Raw genomic sequence first — 20,177 nt, 5'->3', positions numbered from 1 at the left:
AATGTTCCACTCGCTTGTATTAATCTGAATACAATAATTAATATATATATATATATATATATTGTAAATGAAAGGAAGAGAAGAAACATATATGAAAATTTATTACATCACATCAAATCTCTATAAATTACAAGTAAACAAATAAAAATATACAGAAAGAAGGCATCTCACAAATTAAAATTTTATTTGCAGAGATGAAGCAGAAGAATTTCATTCCATTTACAACTTCTGAACAGGAAGAGGGACAGAAACAGAAAAATAAATATGGGTGGAAAACAATCAAAAAGCAAGCAAACAAACATAAGTGAACCAACAATCATATAGGAGACGACATGCATCAAGCCTGGCAAAGCCTCTTGACTACTGCAGCCATATACTTGCCCTGATGTTCAGCCAGTGCCAGCTCGGTTTCACTTGGCTTTCTTGTGCCATCACCAGCAAAAACTCCGGCACCATATGGAGAACCCCCTCTGATAGACTCCATCTTGAACATACCAGCACCGAATGTGTAACCGATAGGAACAAATAGCATTCCATGGTGGGCCAATTGGGTGATCGCAGTCCAACTAAACCAAACATAAACATGAGACACAGCAGAGTGAAAATGTTCCATAAGTAAATATTACAATATTGCAAAAGAAATTAATGTTGCAGCCAGGACTGAATGCAAGCACTCATCGAGCTTACAAAACAATCTCTATTCCCTAAGACTAGGACTTATAAGAACTCAGGTTGGAATGAGAAATCAAAACAGTAAACTATAACCATCACAACTTCTAAAAAGAATACATGCACTACCTATATAAATAAAGATAAACTTCTGCTATCAACGACAACTACACAAATGCACTTCTACACATATACCATTTCCTTATTGTTGTAAAAGCATGGAACAGTAAACTGGAGATGAAGTGGAGAATCTCCAGTGCAAATTCAGTATTCGTTAAATTGTTGGAAAAGAAAGAAGAAAGTAAATGTTCAGCAAATTAAAATTTTTTTCAAAGATTTCATTACGTCAACATTCTTCTTGTGCTCAAGGGGTTCTCAGTTCAAGAACATATATTTTGTGAAACAGCTTGGTTTTGTCTACCACAATCCAGAGAATGAACTATTTCTTTCATTGCTCCCAGTTGTCAGTTAATTCATGGTTTGATATATCAACCCTCTAAGGATCATCATAATTTCCCAACCATGCATTAGTACCTAAAGTGTCTTAACATGTAAATATCAATGTTGGATATACATATTGAAAAAATGAAGTGAGCAGTTTCCAATTAATAAAAAAATTGTTAAGCAATAACAAAAACAATTTCTATCTAAGAAATCACTGTACCAACAACAAAATGATCCATTTTCTTGGTTAATAATCTACTGTCAAGCTAAAAGTAAAGCATCACAATGGTTAAAAGTTTCTTCATGGGAAGTACACAGGTTGTGCAAACAATAAGGTTGCTCATAGATACATGAATTATAATTCCAACAAATCTACTCACAATTTTTGTTATCAAAACTCACAGGAGACCTTGGCAGGACAATTCATGAGATTAAATCCTTCAGTAATCCATAATACAAGAGCAAAATCTCTGCTCCGTTATACATCATCTAACACTTAAAATTCATGGTTAACTCTTAAGATCTTTAATAAGGCTATTATACTTAACTTCAAAAGTCACATCCAGACTAGGTTATGTTTCTAACTTCCATTTTCCTGCGCCGTATCCTGCCAGGAATTATTCAGAGCTCCTGAAAACTCCCGGTACCTCAGACCCAAAAAACCATTCAAATCCCAAATTAATTTCAACCGCTAATTTATTTGTTCTTGATTTAAATTTTTAGGCTTCCAAACATTATGTCCAGTTAATCAAATTGAAAGCAGTATTTTCCCTAACTTGCTGCCTGTTTGCAGCTTATAGTTAAAGCACCACCTAATAAACTATTCAATACCAAACGAAAAAATGATTTGATATCGACAAGAGACAAACTAAACACACTAAGATAGGTAATATCCCCCTCCAATGTATATGTCAATTTTGAAAATGTAACGTCTCATTTTGCATTAAACTTCCCAATTAATAATAATAATAGCAAAGACAGTGAAGATAGACTTACGCTGTGGTTTCCTGGCCGCCGCCCTGAGTACCGGTACTCACAAAAAAACCGGCCGGTTTTCCCACAAGTTTTCCTTCCTTCCACAACTGGCCAGTGGAGTCAAAAAACGCTTTCATTTGGGCCGCCATGCTGCCATACCTCGTCGGAAACCCAAACAAAAACCCGTCCGCCTCCACCAGCTCCGCCGCAGAAATCTCGGGAATGGATTCATCCTTCGGCGGGGCTTTCATGTTCTCCAACACCTCTCTCGTCAACGTCTCGCGCACCCGAAACAGCACTCCTTCCACACCCTCCACACCATCGACGCCTTTCTTCATCCTCCTGGCCAGTCCCTCCACGTGGCCATACATAGAATAAAACACAATGAATATCTTCAACTTGGAGACCACCGATTGAGACACAGTAGTCGTAGTGGTCTCATTGGCCTGAATCTCGGATTCCTGTTCAGGGATTGGAACGGGCGGAGGAGGGGCATCAGCACGGTCGTTTTGGGAATCACCAACAAGGGTAGAAGGGTGCTTTTTCTTCTTGCTTGGAACACAACCTCCGCCTTTCCCCATCAAAAATTAGGCGACTCTTTAACACTGGAGCAGGTTTTGGAGAGAATAAAGGCAATTGCTGTTAAGTCAGTAGGTTTTAAATAAGCTTTTGTTTCTAAGGCTTGGTTTGGTAGTGGGAATGGGATCTTTCAACACCGATTAGTTGCAGCGGAATGGAGGATAATTTATGTATGACAGTTCATAACACCGCACGTGCCGCCGCGTTTTCGGGTTTTAAACGACGTCGTGCTTGGTTATGACTCCATCACTCTTGCTTACAGTTGGATGTTCAACGTACAGGGACATCTAACGCCAAAGCTTACTTCAAAATCCATGGAAGAATTGCGTTGACTGATAGGAAAAAATTTGTGAGTTAAAATGGATTGGATTTGTTCTGTGAGCATCGACCCACAGAATTTGAATATGAGCAAAAGTAATCTTAAAGTCTCTTAATAATAATTAAGGTGCTAATTAAGAGGCAATTAAAAATTTCACAAGATAAAAGGGCAATCATTAAAGTTTGCACTTAATTATCTCACTGACTCCATAAGGCACAAAATTTGGTTGCCCACCATTTCCATCAACCAGCTTTTTTATAGCTGTTAACACATCCACATCTCAGCCAACAACAATATTGTTAGTAAATTGGTTGTGTGATCCATTATAAGATTTGGGGTTTAACCTTTTAGTATATTTCTCTTTGAAAAAAAGTCGGAGGGTTATATCCCACATAAGGTTTAATGAAATGATAAATTCTTATTTGTTAACTTTCAAAAATTCAAATATCTACTCTTCTAATTAAAAATCAAAAATTAGAGTTAAGAGTAAATATCATTTAATTAAAAATATTTAAAAAAATTAAAAATTTATTATATTTTTCTTTTAAATTTAAAAATTTAATAATTTTTTTTATTTAAAATTTAAAAAATAATCATTTTCTCTTTGGGATTCTTTTTCCCTTCTTTGACGAAAGTCTTGATTTCGGTTGACAATCGGTCTTCACAGAAATACCCATTTATTTGCATAGGACATGTCCAATAGATTATACCAACTTGCTAAAGGATTATGTAGATACGGCCCAAAAAGCCTTGGCCCTTTAGGCTAATTTTAATTGCAATGTCAATTCCATTTGAAAACATTGGAGCCCAACCTTATAGGTTAAATCAGATTTTCCCCACTGAACTCGGTTTCTACAGTGTTTATGTTGTCGCCCTGATAAAATATGCAATGGAGGTTGGAGTTATTTTGGTATTGTTCTTTGAAGAGAGAAAACTTTGTATTTTTAATTATGGGAAGAAAACATTGGATTTTTGTTTTCATGCCAAAACTGTTATTAAATTCCATATTAGGCTTTTATATTAGGACCAAATTATGACAAAAAAGAAACACAATTAAAACAAATATAATAAGATTGGGAACGGAATCAATCAAGTCCAAATTATTCCCCACGATAACAAATCATGACGAATAAAGTGGTAGTTGATCTTAATATGATTAGTATGCTTATGAAAGAAATCATTGTATGTTCTTTCGGTAATGCTCTGATTATCGAATGAAGTGGAGTGTTTTATGAGAAATGTTCATATGTTGAAGTAGTCATCTTAACCATAGTAGTTTCAATGTTGCATTGGTAAAAGCTCGATATTTAGCCTCAGTGTTGAAGTGGAAAACTATGTTTTTTAACACATCAACCATTTTTTTTATAACTAGGGACTCTGTTCGTATTTGTTGAATAAGTAAATCTAGGACACAGTAATTAGACTTACAATCACTATATCAGGTAAGTCAAGGTTTCATGAACGTGACAAAAACTCGAATCTAACCTTTAACCCTAAAAATTCAATGTTTCACTAATTTTGTTAACTTATTTGTTGAATAAGTAAACTTGAAACACAGTAATTAGACCTACAATCACTATATCACGTAAGTCAAGGTTTCATGAACTTGATAAAAACTTGAATCTAATCTTTCATCTTAAAGATTCAATCTTTCACTAATTTTGTTAACTCTCGAGGTTCATATCAACCTAACATTCTTATTCAATGCGACATAGCCCATCCACTTTGTCCTGGAAAGGCCGGCACAATGAATGGGCCAAAACTCCAACTACAGTAATGATTTTAAGAACAGTGCTTAGATCCTTAATCGGGCTTTCATCGCACCAACCCAGTGATAAAGTTTTCTTTAGGCTGTGACTGTGGCAGGGAATCCCATACAGTAATCAACTTTTAAGGAGTGGAAACTGTATCCATATACATGTTAGCAAAATCCCATAAAGTCATAATTTGCACTTCAAAGTTTCTGAGGTTCATTTTTTCCTCTTCCTTCAGTGGATTTGGTTTTTTTTTTTTTTAAAGGATAAGGAGATTTTACTTGAGTTATATGGTCTCTTTCAGGGTAAATCCAACCATATGAAATAGATGAAATTTCATATACAATAAACAATCTTACAACTACTATATTAAATTAATTAAAAGTCTAATAATAAAATGTCGATAAGATTTAACTCCAATTCTTTTATGCTTGAACTCTGTTATTTGCTATTCAAACTAGCCATTAGGGCCAATGGATATGGTACTATTAGCTACCATCCTTCCATGCCGTTTCCATTTTACTTATAAATGGAGAACGATTAATTTAATCCCAAAGTTGCCGCCAGATACCACCAATGTCTTTGGATCTTGGACACCTGAAGCTCAGAGATCAATCTAGACACCCCTTAATGCTCTGCAACACGTGTTGATGGAAGATTAAAACCCTAATAAAGAGCCATTAATGAGAAAGTGGTGAGCATGTGCATGTGGGCTAAGCTTTAGGGTTAAATTAGCAAAGAAATTAGAAGACAGCTTGGAATCCCCAAAAAGACTTTGTACAAAAAGGAAAGGGACGAAAGGACCATGGTTAGCCACATACCCTCTTGTCCACCATACAAGTCGACCACTGTTTATCATGCTTGATAATAAATTAAGCTTTTCATTAGGGTTTTTAATCAAGTTTAGAATCTTTCTCTATTATTTTACTAGCCATTGAAAGACATAAAAACTTAGCTGTTGCCGAGATTTCTTGCTTTTAAGTGTTGGGAATAATCCTACTTTAGCTTTAATGAAAGTGACAAGCTTGAAGTTTGCCTTCCATTGGAGAAAAGATTAAGAGCCACCTAATCTCTCTCTAATTTTCATGGTTTTCTTTTTTAATATTTGACCAACATATTTTACACCATTAGGTAAGATATGGGTAAGGTTTACTGCTTAAATCTATGCCTTCAAGCTCCATGTTTAATGTTCGCACGCGCAACACGCGCCACCCTATTGTCTACTAATTAAACAACCCTATCCCAACATATTGACTTCAGAGCTTCAATATAGACTTAATCAACCTAGATGATGCCCCAAAATAGGGCGTAATTCAAGGGATGTTCAAGCCTTAAGGTAAAATATATCTTGTTTAATATAATAATAAATATTAACCGGCTACTCTTCCAAATGACAAAGCCAAATGAATAAGAGCAATGTTTTTTTTTTTCTTATAGCGAGAAACTTCATTTAAGTTAGATCGTTTTTTTGGGATCAAATCAATCATATTGAATGAGTCAAATCATGTATTTAATTATCAGTCTTACAATCATTAAATCAAGTAAATTTTTTTTGAAATCAAATCAATCACATCGAATAAGTCAAATCTTATATCCAATGATCAGTCTTACAATTAGTAAATCAAGTGAAATTAAGAGTGTATACACATAGTTTTATTGAAATAATATATAATACTTGTGTGTGAGAAGGGAAACATGGAAAGAAATTGCATATGGATACATTGAATAACAAAAAATTATTACTTGACTTAAACAGGAAATTAACAAAAAATTAAGACCTAATACAAAATTAATGGTTGACCAATGAAAATTGCATTTAAGAGGGTCAAAATAAAAGGATTCAACAAGTAAAAGGGTTCATTTTTACATGCGACCAAAACTTCCCCAACTAAGCAAACAAGGGGCTCAAAAATCTTCCCAATTCTTGACCCAAGAATTTACGGTCAAATTCTGTGCACCTAAACTTAGTATCTCCTATCTATTTCCATGTTATGAAAGTGAAATTCGATAAGTAATAAGACATCAACATTATGGGGCTTTTTGGCTATAAGTTCTTAGTGCAGATTGTATTGGTAGAATCTTTGATGTGATTTTATTAATCTGAATTATAGTACGTTTTATTGTTATTTAATGGTTAATAACATTTTGGATTCCTTCTTTCCACGTCATTATACATCATTAAAACTCAATTAACCCTAATTAATTAAGATAATAGTACAACATTAGTGCCTTAGCAGAAGGCTCCTCTAAGTGCTCTCTCTTGTTTAACATTTTGTATCTCAGTTTTTTTATAATATCCACAGCTTTTCTTATACACTTTCATAAACTTTTTTCTGATTTGGACATCCTTTCACTTTCATATTGTTGTGGGGTTGAAATATTATAATCCAAATTCAGAGAAATGTCTGGGATTAAGGAGTATTATTAGAGAATATTAATTATTAATAAGATGGAAATATAATTTTACTTGAGTAGTAGGGGGACCATTGTAGTGGTCTCTTGAAAATGGGGATGAAATGAATGGCAGTGTTATGATTTTGTTGGCAAAATTAATATGTAAAGAAGATCCGAATATGCTAAACAGTTTAGGGATTGGTTAATTAAGTCTGTGATTAGCTTAATTAAAAAAGATTAAAATCTAATGGCCATGTCATTAACAGTTGGAAGATGGGAAACAAGGGGTGGATGTGCCGGCATAAACATGACACCCATTTGTTTAAGCCATAGTCAAAGTTTTTATCGAAATCATAAAACAACTCAAAGGCATGCAAAATAAAAGAATCCCCATCCATGCCATGCGCAGCTTCTATTCTTTGAAACTTTATACCAGCCAAATAATTTTTTTTAAGTTGAATTAACCATACTAAATAGATAAATTTTAAGTCTAATGATTGATTTTATAATTTTTATATCAAATAAATTAAGTATCTAATATTAGTATGGCGTCAACAAATCTTAAATTTTAATTCTCTCTCTTAAAAATTTTATATCTTTTATCATCTAACTTATCTCCGCATAGGCCTTCTTCTTCTTATTCTTCAAACCCTAGCAAGCTTTACCCATGTTTCTTAATTCAATATTTAATGGAAAAGTAGAACACAATTAACTTAAGCTGCCAGCTGCTTAGGAACTTGGACAATCTCTCTCTTTCTTCCCCCTTTCATCCTTATCCGTTTATCCAAATTAACCCTAGTAAACTAAACCCTCAATCTAAGGCTTGCCCTAAATTTGTTACTTAAAATAAGACACCCACTTGATTTAGATATTACCCATTAATCTAGAAAACCCCGTAACCTTAGCTAATTCAAGCTTATATGTCTCTTCTCCATTGGACCTTTATTCAAAGTCAAATACTAGTAACATTTCATTAATCACTAACCAGTTTCAAACCCAATCAATGCTTTGATTTCTTGTCCAAATGGATCATCCCACCTTCCTTCAAAGGCTCAAACTTTGAATCTGATAATTGACAGTTTGTCAGAACTTATTTATAACAAGCTCACAAAAAGCAAGATAAGATTTTACTTATTTCGACCAATTTATCTCCTGTTTCAACATTCAAACCTTTTAACAAATTAGGAAACTAAGGACAATTAAAGGACTCATCGACGTCTTAACCTCTACCTGTCGCCATTATCCACTGAATTGGGATGAATTGAAGTCCGGAGAAGGACAAAAAAAGTTTGCCATCAATATGAGAATTACAAGCCGATATTTAAAGAACAGAAGAGATTCATGCATGTATATATATAAAGAGGAGTGTGTAAAGCAAGAGTTATTGTAATAATGACATATCCAGCTCAATTTCTGCCATTTTTATGTGAACTTTGTAGCATTATTAAATTTTGAGAAAAAAAGATGTCATCACAATAAGGGTAAGGTAAGGTTGCGCAGAGAGTAAAAATGAAAGATTCGTTGAAGTAGTGACTGAAAGCTACAATTTGGAAAGTTATTGTTTTTCTTTTAAATTACAAAAAAACCGTATTTGAGTCAAATCAAAATGAAAGCAAGTGAAAAACTAAACCTATTAATTGATCTTTTAATCAATACATTAAAGTAAGTTTTTTGATATATTGAAAGAGATTTAATCTTGTTCTTTTTTACTTAAAATTCTTTCTTTTATCACCTGAACTCTTCCATTCAAAAAAAATTTGCAGAAATTAGCACGTGAAGGGATAGGAAATTGGTCCCGATTATCAAGAAGTAAGAAAATGACACGCGTGGAAGTTTATTGGTTGCTCCCATGTGCCTTTTGCTTGAAGTGTAAGAAGACTTTGTCCTTCTCTCTATGCATTGAGTCATCTTTTATTTGCCTTAAGTTCAAGCCATATTACTTCGGCTCTAACAGCTCCTTAGCTATATTTCTTCTTCTTTTAAATATCCCAGTCAACTCAATTCTTCAAAGCCAAAACGATTTGGTAAACTGCTAAGTTTAGCTTGTATTTTTAATACAGGCTTCAGCCGGAAAAAAATGAACAAGAAACAGTTCATCTTCGGTGAAGATTTATTTGATACGATTCTTCATACTATATATTGATGTTGCAGCCTGACTGTAAGTAAGCTTGCTGAATGAATGAAGCAGTATGAAAAAAATGGAACTGCTTTTGTAAAACCAGCTAAATACTAAGATCTTATGGAACAATGGGAAAGTGGAGTTTTCTTTTTTTTTTTTTTTAATCTTCTTTGCATGTGCAGGATTTCTAGTTATAGGTGTTGTTTATTTTGTTGCCCAGTTGTACCATTTTATTGGAGACTTCATTTCCGAGAATAATAATTTAGCATCTCCCAAAACTTTTAAGTCTTAACCAAATAATAGATTGTCTTCACACCTAAGTTTCATACCAAGACGATGGAGAGGTTGATTCCAACTTAAAATCAAACTCTCTGTAAAGTAAGTACCCATTGCAACTATTTGTATGAGAAATCTCATCAGAGTAGGATAAACTTTAAGTCCAGTAACCAATCTTACAACTATTAAACTTAGTAAATTAAGAGTTTTGACCATAATATATCTTTAAAAGAAATTTAAATTTATGTTCTCTTACATATGAAACATTTACTTTTGCTATTCAAACTATCTTTTGAAGGTCATAACCTGATTTGATAATATTTAAAGTGAGACTTAAGATATGTTTTAATTTTCATGATATATAATATCGGGATAATGAAACAATAAAATTGTAATTAATTATTAAATTGTTGACATTAAAAATCTGTTTAAAAATAATGATATTATTATTATTATTATTTGATAACGAGGAATTTTATTTGAATCAGATTGTTACCTTTGAAACTGAATCAACCACACTGAATATAATAAATCTCAAACCTACTTTGATTTACCAAAGAAAACTACACTTCAAAGGGATGAAGATCAAACTGTACTTGTAACTATAAAATTGTACTTATGATGAAAAGGAAAGATGAGATAACGTTATTTCTTGCAAACTCTTTTAACTCATAGTACAAAACTCAAAGATAAGCACAAAGGGATTTAATGATTTATATAGACAGACACAATTAGGGAATAGAAATTATCTGCGTTTGCACCTAAAAAAGTTTTCTTCTAAGTGATAAACAAAACGTCAATAATGACAGCATCCCGAAGGCCCTCGAGGTGCTCTCAAGTCTCAACAACCTTAATAAGACTATTAGATTTATAAGCTTTTTCTATTCTCCTCTCTGTCCATTTTAATATCACTATGAGATCAAGAGAGAGACTCGGTCTCCAACCATTTGGGTGTTTAATGGATTACAACCATATAATACAAAAACAAAAAGGCGAAAATGTGAAAATATCTAAACAGAAATATTAAAACGTATTTTCTTAAAAATATAGAAAATGAAAAGTGAAGAACCTATAAATATAAAAAATATAAGGGCTCTTTTTATAAATACCAAAATTTCTAAAAAATAAAACAACTAATATTTCTTAAAAAATAAAGTAAAATACAAATATTTTTTCAATACTATACACTCAATCAATTTAGTTTATTAACTGAAAATTAAATAAACAACGTTTATCAAATTTGATGAAACCGATTTTTCGATTGATTGTCAACAATTGAAGAAACCGAAGATGAAAAGGAAATGAGTTTTAATACACAAAAAAATAGAGAAACTTCGTATATCAAGAGGATAGGAGTTTTAATGCCTCTAAAATGTTTCACACTAATTTTGCAACATTTCGAAAATGGAATGCACCATGGGATGGCTAGGACTATAAAATTCTTTTTTGATGGTAAAAGTGCCAAGGACACCCCAAACAAAACTTTGGAAATGATATGTTTTCTCCATCTCGAGCCACGAATGAAATATTGGGTTAAAGCCGCAGGCTAAGCAAGCTAAAGAGAAGACTCAGAAGAGAGTGGCTTGGCTTTTAATTAATTAGAGATATGGAAAAAGGAGAATACCACCTAATTGGACAACAAAAGTGACTAAGTTGTCCAAATCCAGAGGCCAACCTTACTAATTTGTTTAATATGTTGAAGGTGGTCAGGTTTGGGATCCCAACCCAACCATTTAAACTAAAAAAAACTTAAATCTATAACATCGTGTGGTCTTCTTCAAACCACAATGCCCTCTTATCTTTTATTAATCACCTGATTAGGAAAGCCTAATCCCCTACGAACCTCCTATGGATTAGCAAGTGAGAGGAAGCAACAAATTGTGTTTTGTTTTCCAATTCACCCTTTAACTTGTAAGATTATGATTCTAATTAAACCTCTGAATTCACCTTTTGATCATTGTTAATCAATTTCTGAGCACTTATAATCCACTAATAATCCTAACCCAATCAAGTAATTAATTATGAGATTAAAGCAAAACAACGGGTAAATGCATGTTTTTTAATTCAACGTGTTTAGAATAAAATAGGTCAAAAAACTATTCCCCACCCCATATTTGTTGAAATGACAATTTTCACCATTTAAGTTTTAAAAAATTAGATTCTCACCCATCATCTACTTTTATTAGTAATTTTCATCTCTTTTGTATTTTTCGATTTTTGCTTTTTTTTCTTTATATTTTCTCTTTTTTCCCTTATTCTTTATATTTTTCATTTCCCCTTATTAATTCTACTTTCCCTTTTTAAAAATTTAAAGACAAAATGCAATTTTAAAGAATATTATGAGTGTTAAAAAAATTTTAAGGGATTTTTATAAAACCAAAAAAAGTTAGAGATGCTTTTGAATTTTTAAAAATTTCAATATATCTCCCAATAGTTTTTTGAAGTGACTAAAATGTAATTTTCAAAATTAGTTAAAAGTATTGATTTCTTTTAGAAGTTTAAATGATAAAATGATTAATCTAATTAAAATATACTGATAATTTGATATTTATATTAAGTATTAATCAAAATTTTATAATTTAAATAAAAGAGTAAAATAGTTATTTCTAATAAGAATAGTGTTTTATGTATAAATAATAATATATTATTATGTAATTAAGTAGTTTTAAATTAATAATAAAATAACATCTAATCCCACAATGATATCTTATCATTTGTGCATAAAGTTGTATAATTATTTATGTATATAATAATATTGTTATAATAAAATAAAATGGATTCACTAACAAACCTTGATAATGGATGAAAATTTAGCTTTTTAAATCTTTTCATCAAACTTTGGGTGGAAAATAGTAGTTTGGCAATAAAATATTCAAATTCAATTCAAAAGAAAGAAAAAAAAGTAATAGTGTATATATATCTATTTTGAGTACACAAATAGATACACACTTATATAGGTCATTATATAATAAAATTATGTGTACCCAATTTAAGTACACAGATAAATATATATTTATATGTGTCGTTATGTGATTAAGTAATTTTAAATTAAAAATAAAATAATATTTAATCATATGATGACACACATAAGTATATATTAATTTGTTAATTCAAAGTGAGTATATATAATATTACTCGTCATTATATGATTGAGTATTAATTTTTCTTTAATTCAAAATTATCTAATAATATAATAATATATATAAATGTCTACTTATTTATATTCTCAAAATGGGTAAATAGATGGTTGAAAGACTTATTCCTACCTAAAGTATAGTGAAATCTCAAAATCATATCCTTTAACTTTCAAAAACTCAAATATCCATTTATGAAATAATTTCTATTAAAAATTTCAGTTAGGATTAAGGGTAAAATCATCATTTCTTAAAAAATTAAAATTTTATTACATTTTCCCCTCTCGAGTTTAAAAATTCACAATTTCCCCTACCAAAAATTTGAAAAATAACAATTTCTCCCCTAGGGTTTTTTTCTTTTTTTTTCCGACGTTTCCAATAGTCGATCATCCTTCCTTCCATCTTATCTCTTCTTTCTAACCACTGATTGACGAAAATCATATGAAAATTCAAATGATTTTCGTTTAAAAATCCAGAAAAAAGTTTTCTAGATGCGTCGTTATCTAGACAAAAATTGTTTGGATTTCCAAACAATTTTTGTCAATTGGTGGTTGAAGAGAGGCAAAGAGGACGGTCAATAGTGGAAGACGTTGGAGAAAAGAGAAAAAAACTTGAAAAAAAATTATTAGTTTTCAAATTTTGAAAGAAAATTTTGGAAGGATTGTAAGATTTTTAAATTGAGAAGAAAAAATGTTATAAAAATTTATTTTTTAAAATTTTTTTATTAAACAACAGTTTTACTTATAATCTTAACTAAAATTTTTAATAAAAAATTATCTTGTAAATAGGTATTTAAATTTTTCTAAATTAAAGAGTATGATTTTGAATTTTTATTATACATTGGGTGGGAATAGGTCTTTTTGCCTAAATAGACTTATTGAAAGTAGAGTATGTTTCTAACACGTAAGGCTGTTCAAGTACAATTTCACGTATTCTATCTATCGACCAATATACATTTGACATAGTAATGTCTCGGGGTAATCAAACAATTAACAATAGTGACAATTTTTGTCCTACATCATGATTGAATTTCTCAATGGCATAGTTGAAATTAATCTAAACATCAAGCCCACTTATTCCTAGGAGTCACAGAATAACTGAACTCCACAACTCATACTGAAAAATCAATATAAATTAAGACCATCACTTCGCTCCCAAATCGCCAACCTCTTCAGTAGACAACATCACCAAGTTCAAGAGAGTTTCAGAGAGACAGCAAAGAGAACAAAAAAGGCAGATGATGATGGAGACCTTGAATCCCAAGACCAAAAATTTGCTCCCTGTTACATCTTTCTACGCTGATGGGATCTTTGACACATTTGTCTTTCCTCAACAAGGTTTCCATTTTGTTTTCTTGCATATTTTTACGTTGATTGTTGTTTGTTTGCTTGTTCTTGACATTGTTCTTGTTCAGGTGGGGAGGCAAAACAACGACGACGTCGCCGGAAGAACAAGGGAGGAGAAAGTGGGCTTTCGAAGAAGAGGAAGCTCACTACTGAGCAACAAAACCTTCTCGAGGAAAGTTTTGTTAACGACCAGAAGTTGGAAACGGACCGTAAGGAAGTGCTGGCTTCTCAGCTCAACCTTGACCCTCGACAAGTCGCTATTTGGTTTCAGAACCGTCGGGCCCGGTGGAAGACCAAGAAGATTGAAGAAGAGCTTGCTCAAACACAGACTTCTCATGACAGCATCCTCTTAGATAAATTGCGCCTCGAGTATGAGGTATAGCTGAAGCTCTCTCTTCATGTTTCTTGTATCATTGGGTTGTTAAAAATCTATCATATTTTTAACAAAAAAATATATAACAACAACGATGAGATTTTTTCGTCATCAAAATTTTTTAACGTTAATAACGAAAATTTTATAAATTTATTTAATTTTAATGAAAGTATAAATAATTATAATTAAAATTATAAAAATAATATTTATAATAATGGGATATTTATCTGTCTCTTTTTCTCCCTCTCTGGTATCATTTTTTTTTAATAGTGTATTCCTAGTTTATCAAACTTTCTCCCATGTTAAGTTGTCTGGCATCTTTTTTTCTCGTGATCCAAACAGGATGAACAGCATTACAGAGTAGAAATATTATATTTAAATAGTCTTAAATTAACACATAATTTCACATTCTTACTCAACATAAAACAAATATTATATTTCTGAAGAATATATGGTAGCTGGTGGTAGATGCCTGGTGGAGTTATTTTAAAGAAATGAAGCTGAAACCATTAAAAAATGACCAACTGTTTATATTTGAAAGAGGATGAGCTCTGGGCTCGAAGAAAGCCATGCCTTGCCGTTTGTTTTGTTTAACCTCTCTATTAAATATTAACAAAAGAGAAATGGAAAAAAGAATGCTGCCATTGGCGTTGGGCCTGCGACATATGGAAGCCCAAATCTCAATTTTCATTTAACTTAAACTGTTGCAGGTGGTGATGCTGAGACAGGAGCTTTCTGAAGCTCGGGCGAGGATCCAGGAGTTGACAGAGACGCCCAATGATTCAATATCAACCAACAGTCCGCTGGAAAGCACAGTGTCAATGGAAACTGTGAACTCTCCATTGTTTAGGGAATTCGGAGTTGAGACCTACGATGATATATTCTTTGTGCCACCTGCTGAAAGTGTCTCCAGTGATTATAATGACGGCTTTGATTATGTCTCATTGTTTGATTGATCCATTAATTACACGTATGTATGCATGTATGTATGTAGGTATGTATGCATGTATGTATGTATGTATATTTTAAGTCAGGCTTATCAGGATGCTCAAGTAGTGTAGAAGAGTAGATAATTGATGATGACTATCCTATGTAATTATATAAGTGTGCTAATTCCTATTTTTACTTAACCACAAATCTTGTCGTATGAATGGAAACCAGTGCTTGCAAGAACATGTGAGGATCATGGCTTGCCATCCCATTGATAAGGAATATACATAATTAATAATAATGCTGGGAAAATATATACAAAAAAAAAAAATTACCCATACCCGCTTTAAGTATACAAATTGATACACATTTGATATATATCATCATATAATTAGATAATTTTAAATTAAGGATAAAATAACATTGAATCATACAATGACATAAATAAATATGTATTCATTAGTGTATACAAAATAAATACGTATAGTATTGTTCAAATATATATCACTAATAATATATGAGCAAATAAATATAAAATAATATTATGTATACACATTTTTAATATACGATTAGGATTTTAATGGACTAGTTTGTCATTTTATATTTTTTATATTTCATAATTATTCTTAATTATTATAAATTTTTATTATTTTTATCGGGCAGCTGGTGGGTTATATCCAATCCAAGGCTCCCAATATGGCCTGCATTGGGGGTCATGAAAAAAAAGTTCGGGTCATGTCACGGGCCGACTTGGCATTCAACAAATCAGTGGTTGACGGCGAATGAAAAAACGACCTTGATTCTTAATTTAAATTGTATTTGTCACTGTTATGCCCCACTCTTTTCATTTCCACCTTTCTTTGTTCTTCCATAATAAATATAATATGCAATATAATATAGTTTTACATCTTAACATGATTTAAGGTGGCAGAAGAGATGGGAAACACAAGATAAGTTTATGATTTATATATTAAAACCTTAGGATCACCTTGTCATTAGTGATCAAATACCCCCATAAATTTATAATAAGTAAAGATTTGACCCTTGACTTTGGTTCAAACAATCAAAGGATAAGTTTAGAAATATTTTACTGAGTCTTGATAAAATATTGTCATGCGTTTACAAGTTACAAAATTAATTACATTAACTGGGGTTATTCTTACCATGGTAGTGGTTATTAGACTCGTGACTCCATCTCCCTTCCCTTCGGTCGAATCACGAAACTTCTACTTTGGTAGACTTTTATTAACATGGCAAGTTTACTTACTGATAAATAGATAAAATGTTTTTAAATTGATTTATGTTTATGAAAATAATGATATACTTTGTATAAGAATCATTCCTAATATTATTCAGTTTTCGTTATTATGTTCGTTTTGTTCTTAAACATATCTTTAGTTCTCATAGTATTTACAAAGAAATAACCCTTAAACAATTTCCTTAAAAGCAACCCAACGTCTTTCTCACATAAATGATCTCTTTAAGAAAAATACACATAACTCTATTAAAAAATACAAGACGTAAGAATTATTAAAAGTTTTTACTTAACCTCTTTTTTTACGGGCATTTAGTTTTCATTTAATTATAGAAATGAACTAAGATGGCTCTCACAGTGATCTAAACAAGTTTTTATAATTATTTTATCTCTTTGAACCTAAATCTTGAGATCTCAAGACAAATTAGTTGAATTTCCATTATATTGACTTATTATTTCATGGGTTTTAGTCACATTTTTCTTTATGATTTTTCAATAAACTCTCTATTTAACCCTTCGGATTTCACATTATCAACCGTCAATAAAGATAACTTCAATTAAGAATAGTTGTCTAATAACATTAAATCGGCCACATTTATGTCAAGACTTATCATTATATATATTGCTCTATGCCCTACCAATTGTAAATTAACTACTACAATGAACGCAGATTACTGGTACAAGTTTTGGTCACTTTGGAATGTCCTCTCAGAATTGATATAGCCATTTCACCGCTCATTTAAAGTAATAAACTCATATTTCATAAGGGATTTGATTATAATATACATATGTTATCCATAATTCTTGAACCTCCTTTATAGTTTGTACCTCGAGTTATCAGACAAGATGTAAGTACAAAAGAGACACATGTACTTAACTACAAATCATGTCGCATGAATGGAAACTAGTACTTGCAAGAACATGTGAGCATCATGGCTTGCCATCCCATTGATAAGGAATATACATAATTAATAATAATGTTGGGAGTATATATACAATAAAAACTACAAATTATGTATACCCATTTTGGGTACACATTTAATATGTATCATTATATGATTAAATGATTTTAAATTAAAAATAAAGTAACACTCAATCACATATTGATATAAATAAATGTGTACTTATTATGTATTTAAATTGAGTACGCATAATATTACTCAAATATATATCACTGATAATATATGAGTAAATAAATATAAAATAATATTATATATACATATTTTTAGTACACAATTAGGTTTTTAGTGGACTAATTTGTTATTTTATATTTTATATATTTCATAATTATTCTTAATTATTATAAATTTTTATTATATTTATCAGGCAGCCGGTGGGTTATATCCGAGGCTCCCAATATGGCTTGCATTATGGGTCATGAAAAAAAAGTTTGGATCATGTCACGGGCCAATCTAACCCTCTTACATGTCATGTCACGGGCCAATCTAACCCTCTTACATGTTCATGTCACATTCAACAAATCAGTGATTAATGGTGACTGCCAAAACGACCTTGATTCTTAATTTAAATTGTATTTGTTACTGTTATGCCCCATACCTGTCATTTCCACCTTTCTTTGTTCTTCCATAAATAAATATGATGGAATATAATATGGTTTTATATCTTACAAGATTTACAATTAAAAACAAGCGTTTGAAAATAAGGTGGTACAGGAGATGGGAAACACAAGGTAAGTTTATGATTTATATATTTAAACCTAAGCATCAACTTGTCATTCGTGACAAGATACCCCACAAGTTTATAATTAAAGATTTGACCCTTGACTTTGGTTCAAACAATCAAAGGATAAGTTCAGAAATACTTTACCGAGTCTTGATAAAATATTGTCATATGTTTACGAGTTACAAAATTAACTACAATAACTGGTGATCTTCTTACCATGGTGGTTGTTATCAGGCTCGTGATTACATCTCCCTTTCCGATGGTCAAATCAAGAAGTTTGAATTCATATTCCATAGTGGGTATGGCTATAATACAGATATATGTTATCCGTAATTCCTGAACCTTGTTTGTAGCTTCTACCTTTAGAACCAGACAAGATGTGAGTGCAAAAGTGACACATTTATGACTGAATTGAGATTTGAATGCTTAAGATTGATAATATAGCTTATAGAAAGCAATATATTAGTAAGAAGATGTCTTCTGATATAGGCCTTCAATTAACCGACCCTAATTTATCTGCATCTCATCCTTCAGAGAGTTTTGTCGACTAGGTCTCTACATTATATATAATGGTTTCATTAGAAAATTATTCTGTACATAATTCTTTCCCTGCTATAATTTGTCTTCCAGTAGACCTTCAGATAACAGTCTTTCTAACATACCACTCAATAAAATTTGTTAACCAATTTTCTGAGGTGTTTTGGTCACCTCTTTTCTAGGTGAAAACGTGGAATGCTGTATCCTTTGTTCATATCTTACATGCTTTCGATACCATTTCCTCTCGAACATGTTAAAGAACTCTAGATATAAAGGTGACAAGGATATTTTACTAAGATTCACATAGGATCCATATACTGTCCATGTCATCTTGTAAAATTTCTGTTATTCACTAAGTATTTATTATTATACATAGGATCATTATAATATGAGACAACAACAGAGAATAGGAGAATCTATAATAGCCCTTTTCTTTTGCATGAAGTGACAAGGCGTTGAATTTAGATGAGACAAATAGGTAGCTTCGCTTTCTGGTTGATGATTTGATTCTCACTACGATGGATTGGATTTGCCATTCGAATATTGCATTTTCCCCCTAGCTCATGATACATCCTATAATAATAAAGTAAACATTCACCTATCTCATCTAACTCATGGGAAAGCAACATGTCACCCTACATGCATTGTTTACCATCTGATTTAGCAGCACTGACACTTCAATCACATTGCTTCTTCCTTTACATGCCAAACTGCATTTCGACTTCAAAGTGTTAGAATGTAAGCTAATGGAGGGTATCAGAGAAAATCGAAGTTCGTTAGTTGGCTCTTTTATGAAACGCAATGTTTTGTGTAGAAACAGATAGTTGGTTCATAAAGAAGGGTCAAGAGGATTCAGGATATTTTCTTCTCTTCTCAAATCCTCTACTTACACTGTTCATCTCCCTCACTCTCTAATTTAGGCAATGGGTGATGCAAACGAACGATTATAGATGGAAATGTGGCCACACATTGATATGAATCTTGAGATAACCATATCTCAAACTTTAAAGTCAATATTATATCTCTCAGTTGCAATCATGTGACATAAGTGGTGACATTGACATTACAATGTTCATTCGAGGTTAACAAGGAGCTATAACGCACAACCAACCTATATGGGCGTCGGACTGTAGAGCATGATAGTATGTTAAGATTTTAAGTGCAAAGTATGAGTCTTAGATCTTATATTGGAAATATGAGTTTTTAATATAAGGTTTATATAGTCTTGAGCTCTTAATAACTAGCTTTTGAAGTGTGATTCTTATAAGATTCAAATTATATGTCACTTTATTTTTGGATAACAAAGGAATGGTGTAAATCTATGTTTTGTATATGTGATGTTCTTTTAATGTTTTATATGTGAATATATTTTTATATTGAGTGTTCTTGT

General features: G+C 31.6%; 2 protein-coding genes across 2 annotated transcripts; one reads left to right on the top strand and one right to left on the bottom strand.

Moving 5' to 3' along the window:
- Positions 1 to 78: 78 nt before the first annotated feature.
- Positions 79 to 3,178, bottom strand: LOC123198846 (probable NAD(P)H dehydrogenase (quinone) FQR1-like 2). The gene is made up of 2 exons (XM_044613638.1): positions 2,110 to 3,178; positions 79 to 566 (listed from the first exon to the last, which is right to left on the bottom strand). The coding sequence occupies exons 1-2, from the start codon at positions 2,667 to 2,669 to the stop codon at positions 338 to 340; spliced, it is 789 nt and encodes a 262-aa protein (XP_044469573.1). The 5' UTR covers positions 2,670 to 3,178; the 3' UTR covers positions 79 to 337.
- A 10,631-nt stretch (positions 3,179 to 13,809) lies between these two features.
- Positions 13,810 to 15,519, top strand: LOC123198812 (homeobox-leucine zipper protein ATHB-40-like). Its single transcript, XM_044613597.1, has 3 exons — positions 13,810 to 14,000; positions 14,078 to 14,385; positions 15,093 to 15,519. The coding sequence occupies exons 1-3, from the start codon at positions 13,901 to 13,903 to the stop codon at positions 15,336 to 15,338; spliced, it is 654 nt and encodes a 217-aa protein (XP_044469532.1). The 5' UTR covers positions 13,810 to 13,900; the 3' UTR covers positions 15,339 to 15,519.
- Positions 15,520 to 20,177: the final 4,658 nt, after the last annotated feature.

The sequence above is a fragment of the Mangifera indica genome, chromosome 16 (assembly GCF_011075055.1).
Source record: "Mangifera indica cultivar Alphonso chromosome 16, CATAS_Mindica_2.1, whole genome shotgun sequence".
NCBI classification, from domain to species: Eukaryota; Viridiplantae; Streptophyta; class Magnoliopsida; order Sapindales; family Anacardiaceae; genus Mangifera; species Mangifera indica.
The sequence above is the reverse complement of the archived record's forward strand: the minus strand, read 5'-3'. Positions and strand labels throughout refer to the sequence as shown.